Source organism: Nymphalis io, chromosome 28, assembly GCF_905147045.1.
Source record: "Nymphalis io chromosome 28, ilAglIoxx1.1, whole genome shotgun sequence".
NCBI classification, from domain to species: Eukaryota; Metazoa; Arthropoda; class Insecta; order Lepidoptera; family Nymphalidae; genus Nymphalis; species Nymphalis io.
The window spans coordinates 5560518-5585619 of NC_065915.1; the positions used below are offsets into that span (position 1 = coordinate 5560518).

Here is a 25102-nt window from a genome sequence, read left to right on the forward strand (position 1 = left end):
GCAATACTTGATATTGTTGTGTTCCGGTTTGAAGGGTGAGTGAGCCAGTGTAATTACAGGCACAAGGGACATAAAATCTTAGTTCCCAAGGTTGGTGGCGCATTGGCTATAAGCGATGGTTGGCATTTCTTACAATGCCAATGTCTAAGGGCGTTTGGTGACCACTTACCATCAGGTGGCATATGCTCGTCCACCTTCCTATTCTATAAAAAAAAAAACTTAGATTTTCTTGAAAACAATTGCTGTTCTGTTTGTCTCAATGACTTATCTCAAAAAAGTTTTTTTTGTCATGTATAACAGTACAGTACAGTAACAGCCTGTTAATGTCCCACTGCTGGGCTGAGGCCTCTTCTCCCTTTTGAAGAGAAGGTTTGGAGCTTATTCCACCACGCTGCTCCAATGCGTGTTGGTAGAATACACATGTGGCAGAACTTCAATGCAATCAGTCTCATACAGGTTTTCTCGCGATTTTTTTCTTCACCGTCAAGCACAAGATGAATGATAAACACAAATTAAGCACATGAAAATTCAGTGGTGCTTGCCCGGGTTTGAACCCACGATCATCGGTTAAGATTCACGCGTTCTACCACTAGGCCATCTCGGCATCATATATAATATATATGATGATCATTTATAATATCATCATTTCTTACAATGCCAATGTCTAAGAGCGTTGGTGACCACTTACCATCAGGTGGCCCATATGCTCGTCCGCCTTCCTTTACTATAAAAAAAAAAAAAATAACACTTCGATCAAAGTGCGGGTAACCAGTGCTTGAGCATATCGGCAATCATTTTAGCAATACATGAAAGTATAATAAATGAAACGCTTGTTCAACTCATACGCACTGGTATTGACACATTTTGCTAGAGCTCCTTACAAGCACTTTTGAATCGGTTTCCGGTTAAATTATTGAGTTAATAACGTTAATTGAATACAAAATTACTTGCTTGGAAATCAATAAATACTTTTCCACAGTTTTTTTATCACCTATTTAAACTTGTATTGAGAATTATTTATATAAGATTTAGATTTTTTAATTTCGCTTTTTTTGTAATTTTTTGTTAAACTTCCATGGCACCTTTCGATTGATAAATAATTTTATTACCATATATTATAAAATTTTATTATTGTGTTAGCACTTTATTGATTGCCTATATCGATCGGTTGGATATGACTTATAATAAAATTACATCTGGCCATTAACTGTCATTAAGGAAGAGAGACAACTGTCATGGTAGCGGTTTTTAAAAAGAATGGAGGAACTAAGAAATTAATTATTTTTGGTATTAAGATTATATCGGAGAATAAACACCACTATATTGTATATTAACATTACATTATATATAAAAATATTATATTTTATATAACTATGTCTTATTTCAGACCAGCTTAAAATTGTTTAATGTTAATATAATACTCAAATAGAGTATTCATTCAATAGTTCAAATAGAAAATGTCACAATCTTTGACATCAGCTTAAGAATTTCTCCATATTGGTCTCTATAACAATGATGTCTCCTTAATTAAGCAAAAAATAATAATTGTTATTTCGTCATATATATAAACTAAATAATTTTGATATACATAACTTTATTTCAGTCTATATTCACATGTATTGATGATTAAAGAGAAAATTAAGGCGCGAAAAGAGATGAGGGATTTGGTATATTAAATTCAAAAGCAGTATAATTTAACATTTTTATTTATTATTATTACAACGAATTAACAAATTTAAAAATAAATACTTTTTCTTAAAACATTAAAGAACAATTACATTTAGCAATAGGCTTAAAGTCTATTTAGTACATTTCCAACTCCGTTATAGCCAGGTAATCCAGCGGCACCAAAGCCATTAGCATATCCTGGTCCGTAGCCATTTTCTATAGTTTCACTCACGATGCCAACATTACCGTCACCACAAGCGTACGCAACAGCACCGTGACCAGCTGCTGGCAAAGGTCCCTCTAAGGACACAACTCCTGAGAATGGCAATCGACCGCTCACGGCCAAGGGGCCTTCCATCATCAAATTATCAGATTCAACGGTTACACCAGTTGGAGAGATTGGTGAATAGCTAGTTACTTTTAATCCACCGCCGTTAAATGATCTTCCGACTTCAGGTATGACTTCAGAAGCTAGAGGACCGTATGCCATGTTATTGGCATAATTAATTTCAGCAGCAACAGCATTCGGATAATAATTGTTGCCATATACACCTTGACCAATATACTGACCTGATATAATCTGTGGACAAAGTATTTGATAATTAGTATGACAATACTATATTAAAATTGCCTTAAATATATTATAATTTTATTTTTGTTTAAACTTAGTCCTCAATTTTGATATAACCGTTTTTATTTCAATTTTTGTTTTTCGGACAGATTGTGACATGATATAAAATATTTTTTAAACTGTGGAATTAAAATATAACATTTAACAATTATCAATTGGGCCGTCTGAGTAGATAACACTCACGCATCATTTATATTCCGTCATACAGCAATACTTAGTTAAGCTTAATGCACGAGATATACTTATGAGTTTCCAGTTAATGTTGCATTGGCGATTGGAATGTAATGGACGTAAGGAATGGTTAATATTAATTACAGTTCCAATATCTACAGGCGGTAACGACCCCGTACCATAAGGTCCTTACTACTTTAAATTAAAAAAATCAACGCGATACGGATAACGTATCATAAGTTCATTTTCTTACCTGGAATACCATGACAGATGCACAGATAAATAATAATTGATGGTTCATCTTGATTGTATGTATCACAAAGCCACAAAAGTGATTGATATAATTTTAATTAATTAATGATTTTATACTAAAATTCAAAGCGATAAAATATATTACGTAAAAGATAAATCAGTTGATATGCACAATATTAATGCAATTCGATGTAATAATATTACTTGTATTTTATCAGTGTGTATATCATATATTTAAGATATTTTATTTTGTATTACAAATATTGATTCTTTGTTATTATAGTATCAAAATATATTGTTTGCTTACTCATAATTTGAATGATTCTTTATTTAAAAATATGTTTTTTTTCTTTAGGCCTGCAAAGGGCAAAATGGTACCCGTTATATTTAATTTACCGATTTTTAATACAAAAAGATAAATAAGAAATACCTTTACTAATGGTAATGGGAATCAATTCAATGAGCCTCTGGTTGTATTTTGTGGTTACCGGCAGCTTCTATTTTATTCTTTCAATTTTAAAAATATAAAAAACAAATATTTATTTGTATTAAAGTCATGATCATTTTAAATATCACGAATACTTAGTAGTCACTTTAAATAAAAATAAAAAAACAAATCGTTCTTCGGTCGACTTGTTCGACTTGACATTATGTACGAGTTATTACTTTTGATATTTGTATTCCTTATCATATCAATTAAAACCTCAAAATTTGTGATTTTAACACTGTTATAGTTTATATTTCGGTAGAATCTACATTCCGGTAGTAGCTTTTAATTAAAATTTTAAAAAGAGAACAAAGCTGATTGTGAGAACGTTTTCGAATAAAGTTTTTTTTTTTAATTTTTATTTGTCTTGTCTTGTTGACAAGAGTTATTGAAAGTATATTTTGTAACTAATTAGCTAAAATACATGCTAGAAGAAGAAATAAGCTATTAATTTATTATTTATCTATACATACATACGCCAAAGCTACGCATCCAGTTGGTGCGGAAGGCGGAGGACAGGGAGCTTTGGCGCACCTTGGGAGAGGCCTATGTTCAGCAGTGGACAACGATTGGCTGTTGATTGGTTGATTGATTGACATTACTTATAAACATAGTTTAGCGGGTATTGGTTAAACAATGCTTTGTCTATTTCTTTTGAATGTCAAATCAATTATGTCAGATAGAGATAAAACACTGGAAGAATAAGACAGCTTTGAGTATCTACTATGGCTATAAAATAATGTTATACTCATAAAAAATGTAAGAGAGCAAAATAATTAATTGGCTAAGCCGTTACCTGCCGTCGAGTTGGGGGTTGATATTTTTTTACAGAAAGGTTACATTATTATAATTCACTGGTGGTAGGGCTTTGTGCAAGCTCGTCTGGGTAGGTACCACCCACTCATCAGATATTCTACCGCAAAACAGCAATACTTGATATTGTTGTGTTCCGGTTTGAAGGGTGAGTGAGCCAGTGTAATTACAGGCACAAGGGACATAAAATCTTAGTTCCCAAGGTTGGTGGCGCATTGGATATGTAAGCGATGGTTGACATTTCTTACAATGCCAATGTCTAAGAGCGTTGGTGACCACTTACCATCAGGTGGCCCATATGCTCGAAAAAAATATTGAAAATCAATTATTTTTGCAATATTTATGTCAATCCGGTAGTAACTTTGACATATTATAACGTTTCGTTTTACCTACGGACACTTTAGGTAACATTTTATTTTATATAAATTTAAGTAAATACTTATATTTTGTACTCATTTCATGCACACATATATTTAACAGTTAATATATAGTAAATTACACCATTATTTAGCATTACAAGATATTAAAATTAAAATGTGTAGTGTTTACCGTCTTTTGCTGGCTTGTGGAACAAAACGCAAAACTGACGCCATTTTAATAGTACCTATTAGGACAGGTAACAAATAAAACAGGTCAGTTCAACTTATGTCAAAGAACTGAATCGATTGACTCCGACTCCATCTGGTACGAGTCTGTCTTACCCCTAGAGTGTTTTTATAGAGCCGGAGGCGCGTAGGGATGCCTGCGATTTGTTTTGCAAGGGCCTAGAGGCTGCTCTTCCCGCAGCGCCGGAGACGTTGCAGTCTCAAAATAGAAACAGAAATCCCTCTAAATCAATCCCCCTATTTTTTTCTGATTAAAGGGGGTCGTCCCCCCTTTCCATAGAGGAAGCCACTTTCCCTTTTAGGGGACCCCCTCCAGTTTTTTGGATTTATTATTAATTTTAATCCATAAAATCAGGATAATTTTCTTAAAACTAAAAATTAAAAAAACTCCTTTAAAAGGAAAAGTTGTGTAACCCAGGGGGGGTTTTTCAGGTAATTCGACGGCAGGTAATGTAAAGTCGTAGCCTTAAAAAATCGTTTGTTTTATCATTTCTTATTCTGTCTTACCATCAATGCACAGCCAAAACTACTGAATCTAGAAAGCTGAAATTTGGAACATAGGTTTATTTTAAGCATACGTAAGCATAGTTTTAACTTTAAAAGGGATGTGTAAATTTTTATGAATTGTACCCGTACGAAATAGAGATGGGCATCTTAGAAGTACAATAGGACTATTCTATAAGAACAAACTCTAAGCTCCCGGCAGAAAATGTTCGTGAAATAAAAAAAAGTGACATGTGACATTAACCATAATAATTATAACATAACAAGAATACACGCATCTAAGTAGTATATCACCATAAGTCGGTTGTCAACATTTACGGGTGAGTAATGAAGTGAGTTCTTATAGAATAGCACTGAAGTTAAATTTTTTTTAAATTTTTTCATTTAGAACATTCGCAAGTTTTACATATTTGCTGATTATTAGAGTTGAAGTTTATTTTATGCTCTAACCTAACCGGTATATTTAGATAAACGTGATTAATAAATCAATTATTTGTGAAATTAAACCGTTGTAACCAGTAACCATTGTAATATGGTGATCCAATATATTGACTTGTTACAAGCTAGAAAAAATAATACCAATTAAATAAGTCGAAAACAAAATATTGTTTCGTTTTCTTAATAAACAAATCAAGTCTTTATTGTACACCTCTTTGAAGCAATTACAACAAAGGTGGTCTTATCTATATTTCTTTACTAATATTTTAACTCTGTCCGTCTGTTTTGAGTTTGGTACGAGGCAAAGACATAGGGTACTTTGTTTATACCTAACACCTGCTCATGTCCCCCTAAAACAAGGGAGAAGTCACGGGTGAAAATTAGTTGCTAATAATGCGATCTCTTCCAGACAACGATTTGGCAAAGAACACGACGTTCATAAGTGTACCTCCACACTAATGCAGTATGTATGTATTAGATAAATATAATATACTGGAATACATATATAATATATTATAATTAAATATAAGCCAATTTTGCTCAGAACATTTAAAATAAAGAACATTCAAAATTAGAACATGTAAATGTCAACCAAAGTATGCATTTATAATCAATTTTAAGGAAAACATCGTGAGGAAACATGTATGAACATCTACTACATATGTACCCACAATGTAAAATCAAATCTGCGTGATAGATTAAACTCCAAAACCTCCTTAAAAGGAAATGGAGGCCTTAGCACAGAAGTAGAAAATTTACAGGCTGTGTCAAGAGAGATTAGCCATTTGCGCAGACAGTATTATAGTGCACAAACGTGCGCAGACACAGGTGCACTCTCTATTCCCTAACAGGATACACTTTACGTGTTTTCCGAGGCCTAAACTAACTTAATATATGGGTCCATATTAATAATTATATACCTGGAAAATGAATATTTGACCACATAGAACATTAACGGTTTTTGCAATCATTTTAATTTATATAATATAATTATAAAGACTGTACAGACATAAAATGACAAAGTGGCGATTTTGCCGATTTTATAAGCGAGCAATTTTAATAAAAATCAGAAATGATAGAATACGTTATGTAAAAATACGTGATACAAACCAAGATGATAAGAAATACGCAAGATGCCTCGTGCCAGAGATATCGTTTTCAACAGAATATCCGTTATTCTTATGAAAACGACATTTTCAAAACAGATATGGTATATAAAGTGTAAAGTTGTGATCGTTCCATCATTTCAGTTCGGATAACGATATACGAAATGAATAACTTGTGCGTTTTGTTGATTTCCGTAATTTGCTTGATTCAGGTAAAAATTGTGTGTCAATTATTTTCAGAGAATTCGCTTTGCTTTGTGTTTTGCTAATTAGCGTATATGGCAAAATTATCTTAACATACAATTAAACGATGACGTTTTGTTATTGTATGTTTTTTTCTAAACGATAATCGTACACGTTATTCGAATTGTCAACTTGGGTTGCCATAATTCTACGTAATATTCTCCTTGAATTTGAATGATTCTCCGAGGATAGCCATAAAATGTTTGAATTTGGTTGTACATTTCTTTGTAAATATACATATATATACACAATTATATACTAAGCTGTTATTAAATGAAATAACTTCACTCGTAGAGTAGATTGACATTTAAAGTCATCGGACATCAAAGAAAAAAACTAGTTTCGTATATTTAAAAGTAAAAAAAACCATATTGTTTATTAGAAATTATCATTAATGATTATATAACTTGAACCAGTAAGCTAGTATACGTAAATATTAAATAAGTTTAACAATTAAGTCACAATAAGTGTTGGTTAAGCTTGTAACTGATTAAGTTGTTTGTAAGTCATTCCTGTCAGATTTACATAATTATTATAATAATTCCTTTCCAGAATGCCTACAGTCAATGCCTTGGACCAGCGGGAACATTCCCTAATGGTTACGGTCTTGGGTATGGACCTGGAATCGGCATTGGACCTGGCATCGCTCCAGGTTTCGCAGGACCAGCGGGCATTGCGCCCGGTTATCCAGGAATAGCTCCAGCTCTTGAAGCTCCTCTGGCTGTTGGCGGGTATGGTGGTTCTGGTGTTGGTGACGTTGCTGTTGCTGGTGAAATGCCAGTCGCCGGTACAACACTGGTTGCTGGACAAGTCCCGATCCTTGGTGCTGTGCGCTTCGCTGGTGATCTGCCAGCTATCGGTACTGTTAGTATTGCTGGCAGTTGCGGCTGTGGATGTGGAGCTCCAGGATATTACTACTGATAAACATAATAACCTTCAATTTTTGAAACGATTCTCAAAATCTGATTTACTAATTTAAATACTGAACGCTCATTGGATATTCCTATTACGTCATCGGCTGCCAACCAATCACAGTTTAGAAAGTAAAAAGATTAATTAAACATTGATCATCGTTTCAAAACTTGAAGATAAGATGTATAATTTATGTTTCTAATAAAATAATTAGTTCATATAGTGTTACCAATATAAAATATTTTCTACAAACGTTGTTTGTTTTAAATCTGTCGCTTTCACATTTCTACTAACAAAAATGCTTTTAAACTGAAAATATTATATTATTTCATAATGGTGTGGTATACAATTTGCTTATGTCCGCTTTTGGATTTAATTATTTTATAGTACGAACGGAGGACGAGCATATGGGCCACCTGATGGTAAGTGGTCACCAATACTAAAATGCCAAGTACTGCTGTTTTGCGCAACAATATCTTATGAGTAGGTGGTACCTACCCAGTCGAGCTTGCACAAAGCCCTACCACCAATAAATTATATACATACATAATACAAAGTTAGGGTAAATCCACTCCAAGCTAGTTGTTACGTAATAAAAGTAAACGTGACAAAAGCCGAGGTCGTCTTGAACTTGCAAGAGTTTATTGTGTTAACATGATAAGTGTTGCCCAATATTGAACATTACACACCATTTTTAAATATTCATTTTACAATCACTATCATTAATATATAAAAAAGGTGTATCGACAATGTATATAACGACGAGTGACGAGCCGGTTGGCGTGGTTGGTGGATGCTTGCTTTTTACGCCGAAGGTTGTGGGTTCGATTTCCACCCAGGACAGATATTTATATTTATTACAAAAGAAAAATAGTATATGTAGTATATCAGTTGTCTGGTTTCATAGTACAAGCTCTGTACAAGCTTAATTTGGGATCAGATGGCCGTTTGTGAAAAATGTCCCAGGATATTATTATTATATAACATCTCAGTTCCCGAGGTTTGTGGCGCATTGGCTATGTAAAGAATTGTTAATATTTCTCAAAGTGTCAATGTCTATGGGTGGTTTTGATCATTGATTGACATTACTATCAACATTGTTAACGAATAAAAACCATGGCATATCCAACCACGAGAGGAGTATATACGATAAACAACTTTGACGTCGAATTAATATTCGACGAGCAAATTTGACGAGCCGGTTGGCGTGGTTGGTAGATACTTGCCTATTCACGCCGAAGGTTGTGGGTTCGATTCCCACCCAGGACAGACATTTGTGTGCATGAACATGACTGTTTGTCCTGAGTCTGGGTGTAAATTTTCTATATAAGTATGTATTTACAAAAGAAAAGTAGTATATGTAGTATATCAGTTGTCTGGTTACCATAGCACAAGCTTTGTACAAGCTTAATTTGGGATCAGATGGCCGTGTGTGAAAAATGTCCCAGGACATTATATTATAATTAACGCGATATCATTGGTCGAAATCATGAATAATTTGATGATTAATATTCAATAAAATAGCTTTTAAAATTACCGCGAAATTTGAAAACTAGGAACTGGGCGTAAAATTAGTGTTTTTTTTTATATAATAGGAATCGGACGAGCATATGGGCCACCTGATGGTAAGTGGTCACCAACACCCTTAGACATTGGCGTACGGACGTTATACGTAGTTGTGTAATAGTGTTGTGTTCTAAAAAAAGTAAATAAACCACGAACTGTTTGTAGTATGAGCCGAGATGGCCCAGTGGTAAGAACGCGTGAATCTTAACTGATGATCGTGGGTTCAAACCCGGGCAAGCACCACTGAATTTTCATGTGCTTAATTTGTGATTATAATTCATCTCGTGCTTTACGGTGAAGGAAAACATCGTGAGGAAACCTGCATGTGTCTAATTTCACTGAAATTCTGCCACATGTGTATTCCACCAACCCGCATTGGAGCAGCGTGGTGGAATAAGCTCCAAACCTTCTCCTCAAAAAGAGGAGAGGAGGCCTTTAGCCCAGCAGTGGGACATTCACAGGCTGTTACGGAACTGTTTGTAGTGCATAATACAGCACAGCTATTATAGCAAATCGTATGTAATACATAAATCTAAGATATTTTTATCTTTGACTTCTTCTTCGATTAGAATATATAAATCGTATAAGTAAGTAAATAAGTAAAGAAAATAAATCAAATATCAATTAAATACAATTTATTTAAATAAATCACTATAAAACGAAATACTTTAACATAATAACTAATTCTTAAATGCTAAAATTTTCTTCCAAACGTCTTAAATGATCAACGTTAGTATCTTGGTTTGGACTGTGGCTTAAAATATTATTTTTGTACATATCTAAACTCCTCTGAGCGGTCGCCATATTGCTGTACACCTCCCTTGGAACTGAGACGAGGCGATTTTGCGCGGGAACTTTGACGTTTCCTGTCAAACTGACATTTCGTTCCATATTTAAAAACACGCGATCATTAGGATACTGAGGTGGCAATAGAAATGGTATATCCGGTTTCGGTATATTTCTGAACATTGTTCTGTCTATAATTGGATTTTGTTGTACATTTGCTATAGTGTTGAGGGATTTCGCCCACTGTTGTTGTTGGGTAGGCTGTAGTCTGTTTGGGTAGTTGAAGATCCATAGCCGATCACCAACGAACATAGGCCTAGGTGAAATAATACCTAGGCTATTGTAGTATTGTTGAGCTAGTATTTCTACATCGTTAGTGTATTTTCGTTTCCATTTTGTTCGGCGGTTTTGAAACCAAATTTTTATCTGAAATACAAAAAAGTTACATATGTCGTTTTAATTGAATATAAAACGTTAAAAAAAAATTGAAAAAAGTTCTTATAATGAATAGTAGTCATATAAATAAAAAAATATAAAAAATGTAAATACTAATCTGTAAAAAAAGTTACAACATAATCTCAATATTAATTAATATATATGATTTATAGGAGATTGCTTGATCCATACAACAGCGTTGTAAATAAAAAGGCGCACGCCAAAAAGCTGCCATTTTGTTATGTAGGTAATTAAATAATTACTGGCGCGACTTGTGATTTGTTGAATGTGTTCAAATGTGTTATTTGGATTTTTAAGAGGAATTGAGTGAGTTACTTATGATTTGGTGTTCTATTTTTAAAAAGACCAATTCGAAGGTTTTTGTAAAAATCAGTTACACTTCAGGATGCTAAATATAGGTATAATATATATCATATGATTTCATGTTCATAAACTCAGAATTCAAATATTATGGTACAATATTTTTGAAGTATATGGTATTATTATATATTTTTTTTAATTTATATAAATACAAATAATAATTTATTATTATAATAATTTATCTTATGTACCTGTGTTTCTGTAAGTCTCAACTGTCGAGCTAAGCGCCCTCTAGCGGCGACAGATAAGTATCTATTCTTCTCAAATTCAGCTTCTAAGCTCTTGATCTGCTGCGCACTGAATGCCGTCCGAGCTCTCTTACCACGAGAACACGAAGCTGGAAAAAATATACAAATACTTCAAATAACTTAAAGGCTAAAATTGTTTGTACTAGCTAAAATAACATCATAAGACATTTTTTGTTAATCGTTGTTTTTATATTAAAAAAAAGTTAGGACGAGCAAATTAGCCAAAAACAGTACAGAGGCCATTTATGTAGATAATTAAGTGGATAAGTTTCAATTAAACCAATCCTTGCTATACATCGTCCCGAATAAACAGGATATTATAAAAAAAACTGTTATTTATATACTGTGATATATAAGAACTATTTTGATTCTAAGGCATTTTATTTCGACAACATAATAAAGCGAAGAATATTTTATCCTTAAGACAAATTTATTAGAGAAAAACATTTTTTTAATTTGTGCAATAATCAGAAAAAGAACTCAAGAAAATTGCGCGCTAATTTATTTACGATCTGTCAACGATAAAGTATCTGATTCTGCGTTCGAAGTTTGAAAGCGGCGCGCTTCAAATTAGCCGTTTGAATTGGTTCCATGACGTTCAGTTGCTAACAAATAAAATAATTCGAACTCACACTAACAGCGCTCTGATGTCTCATTTTCTAAATTTGTTACGAAAAGATAAATCTCTGCGCCTCCCGACTCTTGTTAGTTAAATCTCTCTCCCCTGTAATTATTCACCAGCGTGGAAAAAAATAAAGATGAAAAGAAACTGTCTCACTATTGAAATTTAGTAAGTGGTCGGAGCTCATTAAAAAGCTGTAAAATTCTATTACAGAAGCAAGCGTGTTATTGAAGGAACTGTGTCAAACGGTCATTGACAATATTATCGCTTTGATTTTTAAATTTGAGAGCGTTCGAAATTGCTTCTTGTGTCTAACGTTTTTGAATAAGAATTACTAATGTTATTTTTTTATCTGTCATCATAATGACTTATGTAAAAGTGGCGCGAAACAAAGACATTAGCTGTTGACAGCTGACGATGTTTTGACATTAATTGCTTTACAAATGCTTTAGACCGTCCACAGATTGAACTTTACGTTATTTATTCTATTTTGTATCTGTTTCATAATCTCAGCTATGTTGGGATTAGAAAATAGTACAGTCGTAGAAAAATACACATTGACGTTACAAATAAAATTAAAATTACATTCAATTCGCGTTTATAAAGGAGGCGTTTTGCGTATGTAGTAGTAAACGGTCAGCAAATAATCAATGAAAACAAACAAACCATGACTAATTAAGTAAGAAAAAAGTAATAAGCAAAATGGCTTGACACTTTTAAAACATAAGTTTATCGGTTTATTCCGGTTTCAGTTACCGCATGTTATTACATTTATAATCTACAAATAAAAAAGAAAAATGTCTTCAAGCTGTTTTACCTGTCGTATTAATTGTTGATATATTTATATTCATTCTCGAATCCAGTTACACTGTGTTTAGAGTTAAGTAAAACAATTTGAACAATATTGATATTCACTCTGTTTTATAAAATCTCAAAACACTTTGACACGACTTATACTTTTCCTATCCTTTTTAACCCAAACAATATGAGTGAGATAGAAATATATTCAGTTAGTAATATCGTTTACATAGTAATGTATATCATATTCCAATCGAAAAGGAGTAAAGATAAACAAGCCATTAGCTAATTCAATCGCAAACAGTTGCAACTGCAATGCATTTGAAACAGTTCGTATTCAATACGACTTATTTTTTAATTTATTTTTATAGAATAGGAAGGCGGACGAGCATATGGGTCACCCGCCAGTTGTCACCAACGTCCATAGACATTGACATTGTAAGAAATGTTAACCATCGTTTACATCACCAATGCGCCACCAACCTTGGGAACTAAGATGTTATGTACCTTGTGTCTGTAATTACACTGGCTCACACACCCTTCAAACCCGAACACAACAATACCAAATACTACTGAATCGCGGTAGAAAATCTGATGAGGGGGTGGTACTTACCCAGACGAGCTTGCACAAAGCTCTACCACCAGTAAATATAATCTATTTATAATAGAACACTATTCCTCATAACTACTCATATTTACTTTAATTTTAAAAATGCGCGAATTAATAAGGACTACCATAGATTATTCAAGATATCAATAATATAACATCAATTAAAAGTCAAAGTTGTTTATTTGTCTATACCCCTTCTGTGATTAGAATGGGCTATAAACAAATATCGTTCAGCAGAAAAACCCAGATGGCAGACATTGTTTCCGAAAATATTATATTTAATTATATGCTTTATAATGTATTTATTACAAAGAAAAATTAAAAAAATCTTCTACAGAAATTATTTACATTAAAAAAACAAAGTCATTTTTTTATATCTTTACCCTTTACTCGAGTTTATTTAAAAAAACTTCAATGTGATCGAACAAATGACATCCTTTTTTACTGTCGGCTAATGAAGTTGCTTAGCACAGTGTATAAATGTCCGTGAATAATTCCTCTCAATCAATTTACATTTTACAATTATGCGTGCGTATGTCATTGCGTTTATTTTTGTATTATGGTCAATCAAATGGTCAAATTATGGTCATCACATTCCTCAATGTGATGTGGATCTGAAGCCATTGTATAAACTCTTTTTTATTATAAAATAGGACAAATGGGCCATCTGACGATAAACGGTCACCACCATCCATAGATAAGAAATATGAACCATGAACCGGAATACAGCAATACTTTATTGTAGTAGTAGTAGTTTGCGGTAGGATATGTGATAAATGGTTGGTACCTACCCAGACGAGCTTGCACGATCGGTTAAATATACAAGACTTGAAAGCTTAATAAACAAACTCAATATCGCATATATAACAAAAGTCAAGATTCACCTTACAAGCTGATGAGTTACGGACACATGTCCGTAAAATGTTGCCACAACCGAATAATATTATTTTTCAACTCTAGCAAACATTAAAAACGTTTAATTTGACACTGACTCACATTAAATCATTAAAAAGTGAAATACAACTCCTTATGCTTTCCGTAATTCCTTAACGATCCTCGTACAAGCAATAAATCGTCTGCCCGACAAACATACATATATAATAAAATAACAGAGTCGCGTCTGTATGTAGAATGTTTTAGGAAATTTATTTGATGTCATTTTATTATTACATGCCGCGTGGTCGCGGTAGAGTAGAAAAGAGTTACCATATCTTAACAATGGAAATAGGAAGAACTGACTAGAAGGTTCGGAGTGTTACCAGTAACATTCACAACGAGGATTGTCTTTAGGAACGGCGGTTATCAGTAGTGAGCACTAGGCATGGTCGGTACTCTTGCCGGCCATAGTGAACGGCTGATGCAATGGTGGTGACATACAAGTCGCTCCGAGTATATCTCTGATCAGCATAGTGGGACGTGCGATTCTATGTTACCGCAGCCCACTGCTGAGGACGGCCATCGCAAAAGTTGGACTAGCTTGATATTTTTGACGGGTTCCCAGCATTATACAAAAAAGAGGGTTACTGAAAGATTGTGATGGAGATTATTATAGACATAAAAGTTTTATTTTTCAGAGAATACACACATAAAATATTTTTTTTTAATCAAACAAACTACACTTATTATAATAATTATAATATGTTTGAATTATGTCGGGAAACAATGGAAATCGAATCAATTATCGAAATATAATTAATTATCATCGTTTTAAAGATTTGATGTAGATTATTGTATTTTCATAGAAAAAAATATTACTCATATTCAAAATTTTACAAAATGAAAAGAAAACAAACTTATTTTTAATAATTATAAATAAACTAACCGTTTAAAAAACTTTAACCTATTACTTTGTTAAAGACAAACCCACGAGCAAAAACTAAAACATCCGTAGCTGCAGACAAACAAAATTAAACCTTATTCGTAAGCAATAAGGCATTTAAAAACTCGAATGACACTTATTTTCGCGCGCTCATTAGCGCGGGAAACGCTTCAAGATGGCGTCCGGGCGACATGTTGATATATTACCACTAATTACTCAGAGTCGAAGGTGTTTATTGAAAATAGTTGTTAGGTGACGATATGGCTCGTCCGCTTCGATTCAGCACACTTCCTCGGTTAACTATAATTTAATTGTTTTAGTATTTTTTAGTTAATAATTATAATTTCGTTAATTATTAAAATATAATTACATCATTTATTTTTTACTTTTTTTTTATATAGCAACATTATGTTCATACTTAGCTCGGTACATCTAAATCAAAGCCATCGATGATTGAATTAATTAATTAATGAGTTATCGTAAAAGCTATCTATAAACACATAGCATAATTTAACAAAAAATAGATCATAATAAAAATATTTATTTATATTAACATTAAATACATAATAAATCTAAGCTATCAAAATTAAAATATAATTGCCGCCAAAAATAGATATGGCGGCTCAAAAGCATAGCGTAAACGTCAATGGGCCGAGAAGGCGCGAAGTTGAGACTTTTTTAACAAACGGGATGAATTATTGCTAGTCATTTTACATTTACTCACATTTCAATGATTAATTTGTAAAACTATCTTCAAAAGCAAACAGTATCGTTTGTTTAAAAAAAAACGTAATATCTCTTCTCGTGTACTAGTGAGAATTTTTTTGTTTCAAATTTGTAATGGCAGCTTGCATATCCTTTGGTTTTTTATTTATGTTTATTATTTATATATTTATTTTTATTTATGTATTCGTTTATATTTATATATTTATTAATTGTACGCGCTTCTGAAACTACATGTTGGATTTGAATATTCTGTAATATATAAATTATAAATAGGTAAAGAAAAATTAAATCAGTTTTTTTTTCTTCTGCTCTGTTTTTGGAAGCGTTTGCGATTTCAATTTTAGATAAAGAATAGAATAAGAAATTTTCGAAACATGCAAACTCATATATTTTTTCCTCAAATTGTCACAATATCTGTAAAATTAACACATAGATACACAATAAATTTATTTTATTTACATTTATTTTAAGTAAAATGTCCAATCAGCTAATCACTGCACCCTTTTTGTAAAATACATTTCATCTTAATGTGCTGTGTGATTTGACTTTGATTGTATACTAGCGCTGGGCCCTTGATTTCGCCCGCGCTTTAATCAAAAATACAGTTAAACGGGATAAAATGGCAGAAATATAATAATTGTGTCATATTTTAGCTGTGATAAGCCATGAAGAATTAACAAATGTTCACAACAAACAAAACCTTTCGTATGTATGATAGTTACGCGATTATTATTATTCTAGTAATTAAAGATAAATGAATATATAGTATGCTACGTGAACATGCTACATACAGCCCATGGGTATAATGAAACTATAAATAAGGATACTAATAATAATAATATCCTCGGACATTATTCACACACGGCTATCTGATCCTAAACTAAGCAGAGCTTGTGCTATGGAAACCAAACAACTTATAATATACTACATATACTACTTTTCTTTTTGCAAATAAATACTTATATAGATAATTATATCCAGACTCAGGACAAACAGACATGTTCATGCACACAAATGTCTGTCCTGGGTGGGAATCGAATCCATAACCTTTGGCGTGAAAGGTAAGTATCTACCAACCACGCGAACCGGCTCGTCACACTAAATAAATTAATGCAAACTTTACTAAACCCTAAAACTAAAGAACCTCAAAAACAATAATCTATAAAATACTGGTGGTAGAGCTTTGTGCAAGCTCGTCTGGGTAGGTACCACCCACTCATCAGATATTCTACCGCAAAACAGCAGTACTTGGTATTGTTGTATTCCGGTTTGAAGGGTTTCATTACAGGCACAAGGGACATAACATCTTAGTTCCCAAGGTTGGTGGCGCATTGGTGATATAAGCGATGGTTAACATTTCTTACAATGCCAATGTTTATGGGCGTTGATGACCACTTACCATCAGGTGGCCCATATGCTCGTCCGCCATTTAACATTTTGGTTTAAAATTAAATTTACATAATTATTTATTTCATTTTCTTCATTATTCTTTAAACATACTAAGTTACATTTCAAATGTAATGTCCACCAGACCGATTTCGGTCACGGCGGCCAATCTCAAGAGAGATTAGCGATCTGCGCAGGAAATATTATAGTGCACAAGTGTCTGCGCAAACACAGATGCACTCTCTATTCCCTAACTCTCATAATCCGATGGCAATCCAACACGACCGGAATAAGTTCAGTCAGCATTCCACAAATAATTACTTTCACTAGCTGTTTTTTTTTAAATAGGTAAGCTTTTTATCACAGTACATAATGGTAAGTATAAATATCTCAAAATGACTGGACATAGTATCAAATAATACTTAATCTAAATAAAAAAGAAAAAAAATAGTGTAATAAATTCCTTGCATAATAAATATAATTGATAAATAAATAAAGAATATATTATATATGAAGTATGTTATTATTATTATATTTTTTATTGAAAATCCACAAAAACGTCGTTCAATTGTTTAATGACATTGCTATTGTTTTTCTTTTTGATTGCTCACAACGATTTAAAAAAGGAACGATGAATGTATTTTCTATGCCTATCGAAGAAGGACTAGGATATACACTAAATTTGAATTTATATATAACATGAGATTTGCAAATAACTTTGCTATATAATACACTACAAAGAGTTCAGGTTTAGGTTTAAAGATTATTTATTCCCATAAAGACAATTACATCATTTACATGAGAACACAATTGAAGAAAAAATACAAACAATTAACAGACATTCGTTGTCGTACTTACATTTTTCACTGGAGAAAATAACACACAAATCATCAAACACAATTTGATATAACGCACAAAACATCACCACGATTTAAAAACTACTCTTATTCCATTCTACATACTCAGACATATATTTTTGTAATAATGTAATGAGACAGTCGCTTTTTGAATATATCGAACGAGTCAATATTTTTAATGTCTGAGGGTATCTTGTTATAAAGACGCGCACCGTCATATGTTATTGCGGTTTGACCGAACTTGGTACGAGTTTTAGGCAAAACAATGAGACTCGCGCGTCGAGTGCAGGGGCGCGCTCAAAATTTTTTGCTGCTGTTAAATTGTAGTTCGGTATGGACATTTTTATTAATAGTTTTACGTATGAAAGTGCAGGTGCTGTAATTATATAATTGTTTTATACTCATTAATTTAGTTTCGCTATAATTTTTTTTAGTCGATGTTCGAAATTTAAAATTAAATAACATTTTTATTATTTTATTTTGTAGGACTCGTAGTTTGTCCAATCGTGTTTCGGCAGCACTTCCCCAGATTTCGATTAGATATAATAAATGTGGTTTTATAAGGGAATTATAAATTGTGAAACGTAGTTTACGTGGTATGCACCGAACATTAATCCGCAAGGAGGCATGGAGTGAGATTAATTTACTTATTAAGTGATTTATGTGAACATTCCATGTTAAATAAGTATCTATGTATATGCCAAGATATCTTTCATGAGTTTTTTCTTGTAAAGGTCTGTTATTTATTGTGAGAGGTGTGTAATTTGGTATTAGTTTATTTTTTGGCTTTGAATAGTATAAAGCTAGTTTTAGAAATGTTAATAGTCAATAAATTGTACTGAAGCCACTCATGAAGGGCATCGAGATCGTATTGGGCCTGAGCTATTAGGTCGTGAATTGACGAACCAAAGTAAAAGAGGCATGTGTCATCAGCATAGTGAGTGATATTAACGTTTAAGCCAAGTTCATGCATGTTATTAATATAGACTAAGAAGAGGGCCTAGTATTGATCCTGGTGACGCCATAGGATATGGGTAGTGGGGGACTTTGGAAGTTACTATCAATTTTTACTATCTGTAATCTGTTCTCGAGGTACGATTTAAACATTTTTAAAGCTTTACCGACAATACCAATGACTTCCAGTTTCTTTAACAGCAATTTTTGAGTGACGGTGTCAAAGGCCTTTTTTAAATCAATGAAAACTCCCATTACACTGTTTTTTTTATCAATATTATGTTTAATTTTGGTTACTAGATCAATTGTTGCTGTGAGTGTATTACTTTTAGGCCGAAACCCGTACTGTCGGTCAAAGAAGAAATTTATAGAGTTTAAGTAGTTCAGTAGCCGGGTATGTCGAACTTTGTCAAATATTTTTGATAATATTGGCAATACAGAGATTGGTCTATAATTTCCGGGGTCTGTTCTTGTTCCCGATTTATAAATAGGTGTAACTTTAGCTATTTTGAGTGAGTCCGGAAACGATCCTTCCTGTAAAAGTTTGTTAAAGCGAATTGTTAATCGATTTTTTATTAATTCCTTAACACATTTGATTACTTTTGTACTGACACCGTCCACACCGACACTACTATTTGAATCAAGGTTGTTAATGATGTTAAGGATTTCCCTTTCGGTACATGGTTCGAAGTCATTCATCCGTGAGTATCGTAAATTTGGTTCTGGTAATGCGTGAATATAATTATTATGGTAATTTGCAGAAATTTCATTCGCTAAACATGTCCCTATGGTGGCAAAATAGTTATTAAATATCTTACATATTTCATTAGAATCAGTAACTTCTACTGAATTTACAATAAGCTTTGAAAAAGCGCGCACACCTCTGCTTTGATTTATTATTCGCCAAGGCATTCAGCATGTTCCACAGTTTTTTAGGAGTTCCACTATGTTTTTCAAATTCTTTCTTATAATATGACTTTTTCGTTTCTTAATGAATATACTTTTATTTAATAAGCCAAAAATTATCCACTTAACTACTTATGTCCATTTTAATGCGCCCTGCGCGTTTAGTGCAATAACGCATTAAGAAGCCGAATTCTACTAATTTATAAAGATTACGATACGTTCCCGATTCAATTCCGATCCAACTTTGAATCATCTGTATTTATTCGAGTCTGAACCGAACCGATATCATGTTAACATATAGCGTTATGTCAAAATCATAAGTAATTGTTAACTTTTATGGCAATAGTCGATAATTATTTTAAACAATATGAAAACGGAAAAACGGCAACGATCACGTTTCGATTGGATTGCAATAAAGAGACAATTTGTTAGTAGAATTGGTCCCCTGGATGCTGATGGGGCTGCCTCGTTTCTGCATGCGTCAGGTATGTTTATCGAAACGAAGTAGATTGCTCCAAAACTATGCACAAACGGTGCACCTCCATAGCACTCAGTTTTGAGCCAATCCCAATATCATCCTGAGAGCTTTTGCTGATAGATTTTGTAGTGAGTACATGAACCACAAATAAGCTTCATACCTTCTCCTCAAAAAGGGAAAAGAGGCCTTAGCCCAGCAGTGGGACATTCACAGGCTGTTACTGTTACTGTGCTGTACATGAACCACCGTCAAATTTGTTTATTTATTTATTAACAACAAAATATTAATGTTCATTTTTTTTCTTGACACCCATAAGCTAACTAACAAACATAAACTACAGACAAACTAACATAAATAATTAAAACACGCACACATCAAACCTAAAAATAAAACAATCAAAAAAAAATTAAATGATTCACGTCCTGATAAACCAAGCTTGTCTTAGATAAGGTCTTAAAAGTTAATCCTAAATTACCAACATTATAATTATTATATATACATGTGTTGTATATATAATATTTAATTGTGTTGGTCTTGTTTTCTCAAATATTTATAATAATAATAATAATAATAATATCCTGGGACATTTTTCACACACGGCCATCTGATCCCAAATTAAGCTTGTACAAAGCTTGTGCTATGGAAACCAGACAACTGATATACTACATATACTACTTTTCTTTTGTAAATACATACTAATATAGATAATTACACCCAGACTCAGGACAAACAGACATGTTCATGCACACAAATGTCTGTCCTGGGTGGGAATCGAACCCACAACCTTCGACGTGAAAGACAAAGGCAAGCATCCACCAACCACGCCAACCGGCTCGTCGAAATCGTATTTAAAGTGAATTGTATTCTTTTTTTGAGAAATAAATTCTTAAACCGTAACATTCGAGTAGTAAATATTATTGAACAAAATATGATCCGAAAGGCCGATTTTTTTATATTGCTCGAGAAGTTTTATTGGTCAGTATATTGTTATATGTTTATTCTAGAAACTATGGCACTGGCAAAATATCCTACTGTCAATTTACCTTTTACAACTTCCGATGCCGATGTTTGATATTATCACAATATTACTTAATAACCTTAATATGTCTACATCTGTTGTTATAGATAGGTGTATGGGCTAGCAGGCCCCCTGCTGGTATGTGGTCACCACCGCAAATAGATATTGGCAATGTAAAAAATATTAACCATATCTCACATCGCCAATCCACCGCTAATCTTCGGAAAATAGATGTTATGTCCCTTGTGTCTGTAGTTAGACTGGCTCACTCATCCTTTAAACCGGAATGCAGCCATACTAAGTATAACTCTTTAGCTTTAGAATATTTGATGAGTGGATGGTACCTACCCAGACGAGCTTGCACATCGCCCTACCACCAAGTGAATTAAGTCAATTTAAAAATATACTCTAAGTAGAGCTACAAGCTATTTTGATACATAATTTTATAAGAATATTTAAAGTTACCAGAGATTCAGAATGTAAATTATAGAAGAAACAACAAGTCAATTTAGTTATTCATACCCAAAAATTAACGGCTTGTAAACGTTACTTAGCGAGTGATTCCTTAAGCAATGCTGTGTCTTCTTCTTTCGAATGTCAAATTATTAATGACAGAAAGAGCGAAAGCAGTGTTTAGCTAAACAGCCATCTATGTTAATAAAATACATTTATATTATTATATATCTCGCATGAAAATCAACGAACTGTAACTCCACGCTTTTTAAATATATATATATGAATAACCTCATATATATGAAGAATGAGCGCAGAAACTTCAATCGCTCACGTCACTCCTAAGAAGAGACTAATTAGATTATATAAGTAGGCGAACTTAGTTTAGTTATTAAAGATTATTAAAATGTTAATTTAAATGAAACTAAAGAGGTTTATTAGCTTAATAAAGTGATTGATCGTTATATAATAATAATGTTCTTCAGACCGATTTCGGCCACGGCGGCCAATCTCAAGAGAGATTAACCAACTGCGCAGAAGATATTATAGTGCACAAGTGTGTGCGCAAACACAGGTGCACTCTCTATTCCCTAACTTTCATAATCGGACGGACGGCAATCCGAAACGACCGGAAAAGGGTTCAGGCGCAGGACGAACGGCTTTACGTGCTTTCCGAGGCACAGGAGTGTATACACTTCCAACTTTTTTCTGAGAATTTTTCTGACAGAAAAGCCCAATATTTTTTTACTGGCCCAACCTGGGAATAGAACCCAGGACCCCCGGGTCTGCGACCTTACATCAAGCCACTAGACCAACGAGGAAGTTAATCGCTATACTATATATACCCAGTGATAAAGGGGACAAAAGTTTTGAACATTATGAAAATTCTTAATTTTTTAAGAAAGACCTATGTAAACTGGTATATAGCAATTCTGAATTGTGACACGAATGAAGCTGCGCTTTATCTTCAATTCCAATCAGACATTTACAATTCTCGAGCTTAAAATTTATCAAAAATGTAGTAAGTCACATTACAATATTTATTTGATTATTTGTAGAAATATAACGGTATAAGTTCCAAGATTGTGGTGAATGGTAAGTTAGTTAGTGGAAAATAATAATAAGAGTATATAGGCCTTACTTATAAACGTAACGTTGAAAACTGATTTCTCTCTTTCTGTCATTATTGATTTGACATTCGTGAGATAAAGACGCATAATTATTTCACTGAACAACGTTTATAATTATTAAGGGCGAATACATATTAATAAATGTCAATTTATAATGGATTAAGCTTCATTTTTTTAATAACGTAGGTAGGCGGACGAGCAAAATGAACCACTTGATGGTACATGATCGCAATCGTCATTGAACATTGGCGCCGTAAGAAATACTAATCATCCCTTATATCACCAAAGCGCCACCAACCTCTCAACCAACCAACCAAGTTCTCAACTAAGATGTTATGTAACTTGCCTCTAGTTATACTAGCCCACTCACCCTTCTAATCATAACACAACAATAGTAAGTATTGCTGTCTGGTTGTAGATTTTGTGATGAGTGGGTGGTACCTTCCTATCCAGACTTTCTCAAAGCCCTATCAACAGGTATCAGACATATTACAATAGGCTGTTATTTGTTTTAATGCTTTTATTTAAATTGTTTTCAGATGATCATGAAAATTAATTTCTTTTTAATCACTTTTGAAATATAAAATATACCTAAAATTTTAATCTATTACCTCTAAAAAAAATACCCGACTGTGAAAATATTACCTGATTGATACTCAGACGATTTACTCTCTGCAAACTCCTGCGCATCTGCCGTCGAACTCTCAACATCCAATTGCTCTGAATCACTGCTGTCTTTATCATCATCATCCGACTCAATATTAACACGTTCTTTATTGAAAACACTGAAATAATCACAATCTGAAGTCGATGCGTTCTCATTTACACCCTTATCATTTTCCACAAATTTATCAGCTAGTAAATTATCTATAGAAAAGGCTAATTTATTTTCAGTTTTATTATTTTTCGTTTCATCATTTGTTTCGCTGACATCCATTGCTTCTGATTTCACAGAATTCATATTAAGACTATTTGATTTATCTTTATTTATAAACTACTTGTATACACCTTTCGAGAGTACACGTATCACCACACCCTTCGCACATGAAGAACTAAAATTTCTGAATAATTTGACAACTTTCTCGTCAAAATTTAGTGCCGTCACACACGAGATAATAATTTAAACTGAACCCAAACCTAACGTCGCATTTTTGTCAAATTGTAATACAGGAGCGACTGCGCACGAAACGTTAACTGGCTCTTCTGAAAGATGCCACTGAAATACCATTTTAGATAAACCTTATGTCTCATTATAATAAAGTAAAAAATCAATTAACACCGAACCATCTGGCAATGATTCTAATCGAAATGAAGATGAAAAAGCTCGACTAATGGGCGTCTATGTGGATGACAATTTTGTATGCCGCATTTAATTTCACTGCAATTAATTTTCAATTCTAAATCAAGGTATCAGAGCTTATTTTAGGTTATCTACAGTTAAACGATGCAAATAGCTCTTAAAGCAGCAGTTTCAAGATATAATTAGCTATAAACCAATAGGAAGTCGGTGGGCGTGTCTGGTATGCTCATGCGTCTGTCTTTTGATACATCAAATTGGGATTTATTTAAGGAGTCTCTTGAAATATGTCCGTGTCCATTAATTGTGATAATTATATTGTTGGTACGTTTAATTGGACACGTCACGTGGTTAAGATCCTAACTAGTGACTTAATGAGTGTATTGAATGTGTTTATGGACGTTGGCGTCGTTAGCAGTAATTGGAACTGATTTTGATTTGTGTTACGTTTTGATTGAGCTGTGTTTTGTTCCATTTGGATTTGTATGAGCCTCGAATGGGTTGTCGTCTTTTGTTTTTAGATGTCATTGTTACTGTCCGGGTAAGTCGGCTATCAATTTATAGTAACGATGTAATCCATCCGAGGCTATGTTTGCCTAGTAATAAAGCTTACGCTTTTGTAATGTTAAATAATGATATGGAGAGAAGTTATAATCGTTTTATGCATAATTAATAATGATAATAAATAACTTCATTGGACACTCACAAGGAAAAAAAAGTTAAAGAAAAAAACTTAAGAAGACTCTTAATATATAGTCATGCTATAGACTATAAAATAGCATGCAAAGGGCGGTCTTTTCTC

At 33.1% G+C, this 25102-nt stretch overlaps 4 protein-coding genes across 4 annotated transcripts in view; 2 read left to right on the top strand and 2 right to left on the bottom strand.

The window, feature by feature from the left end:
* The window catches only part of LOC126779219 (chorion class B protein PC10-like), a 102877-nt gene that overhangs the window by 37099 nt on the left and 40676 nt on the right, over positions 1-25102 (top strand). The gene's annotated exons all lie outside the window — the stretch shown is intronic.
* Positions 1785-16372, bottom strand: LOC126779232 (chorion class B protein M2410-like). The gene is made up of 3 exons (XM_050503158.1): positions 16368-16372; positions 2724-2771; positions 1785-2248 (listed from the first exon to the last, which is right to left on the bottom strand). Exons 2-3 carry the CDS (start codon positions 2769-2771, stop codon positions 1793-1795), a joined length of 504 nt encoding a protein of 167 aa, XP_050359115.1. The 5' UTR covers positions 16368-16372; the 3' UTR covers positions 1785-1792.
* LOC126779238 (chorion class CA protein ERA.1-like) lies at positions 6772-7872 on the top strand. The gene is made up of 2 exons (XM_050503164.1): positions 6772-6887; positions 7471-7872. The coding sequence occupies exons 1-2, from the start codon at positions 6840-6842 to the stop codon at positions 7837-7839; spliced, it is 417 nt and encodes a 138-aa protein (XP_050359121.1). The 5' UTR covers positions 6772-6839; the 3' UTR covers positions 7840-7872.
* On the bottom strand, positions 10072-24145 carry LOC126779200 (barH-like 1 homeobox protein). The gene is made up of 3 exons (XM_050503114.1): positions 23649-24145; positions 11190-11335; positions 10072-10608 (listed from the first exon to the last, which is right to left on the bottom strand). The coding sequence occupies exons 1-3, from the start codon at positions 23962-23964 to the stop codon at positions 10084-10086; spliced, it is 987 nt and encodes a 328-aa protein (XP_050359071.1). The 5' UTR covers positions 23965-24145; the 3' UTR covers positions 10072-10083.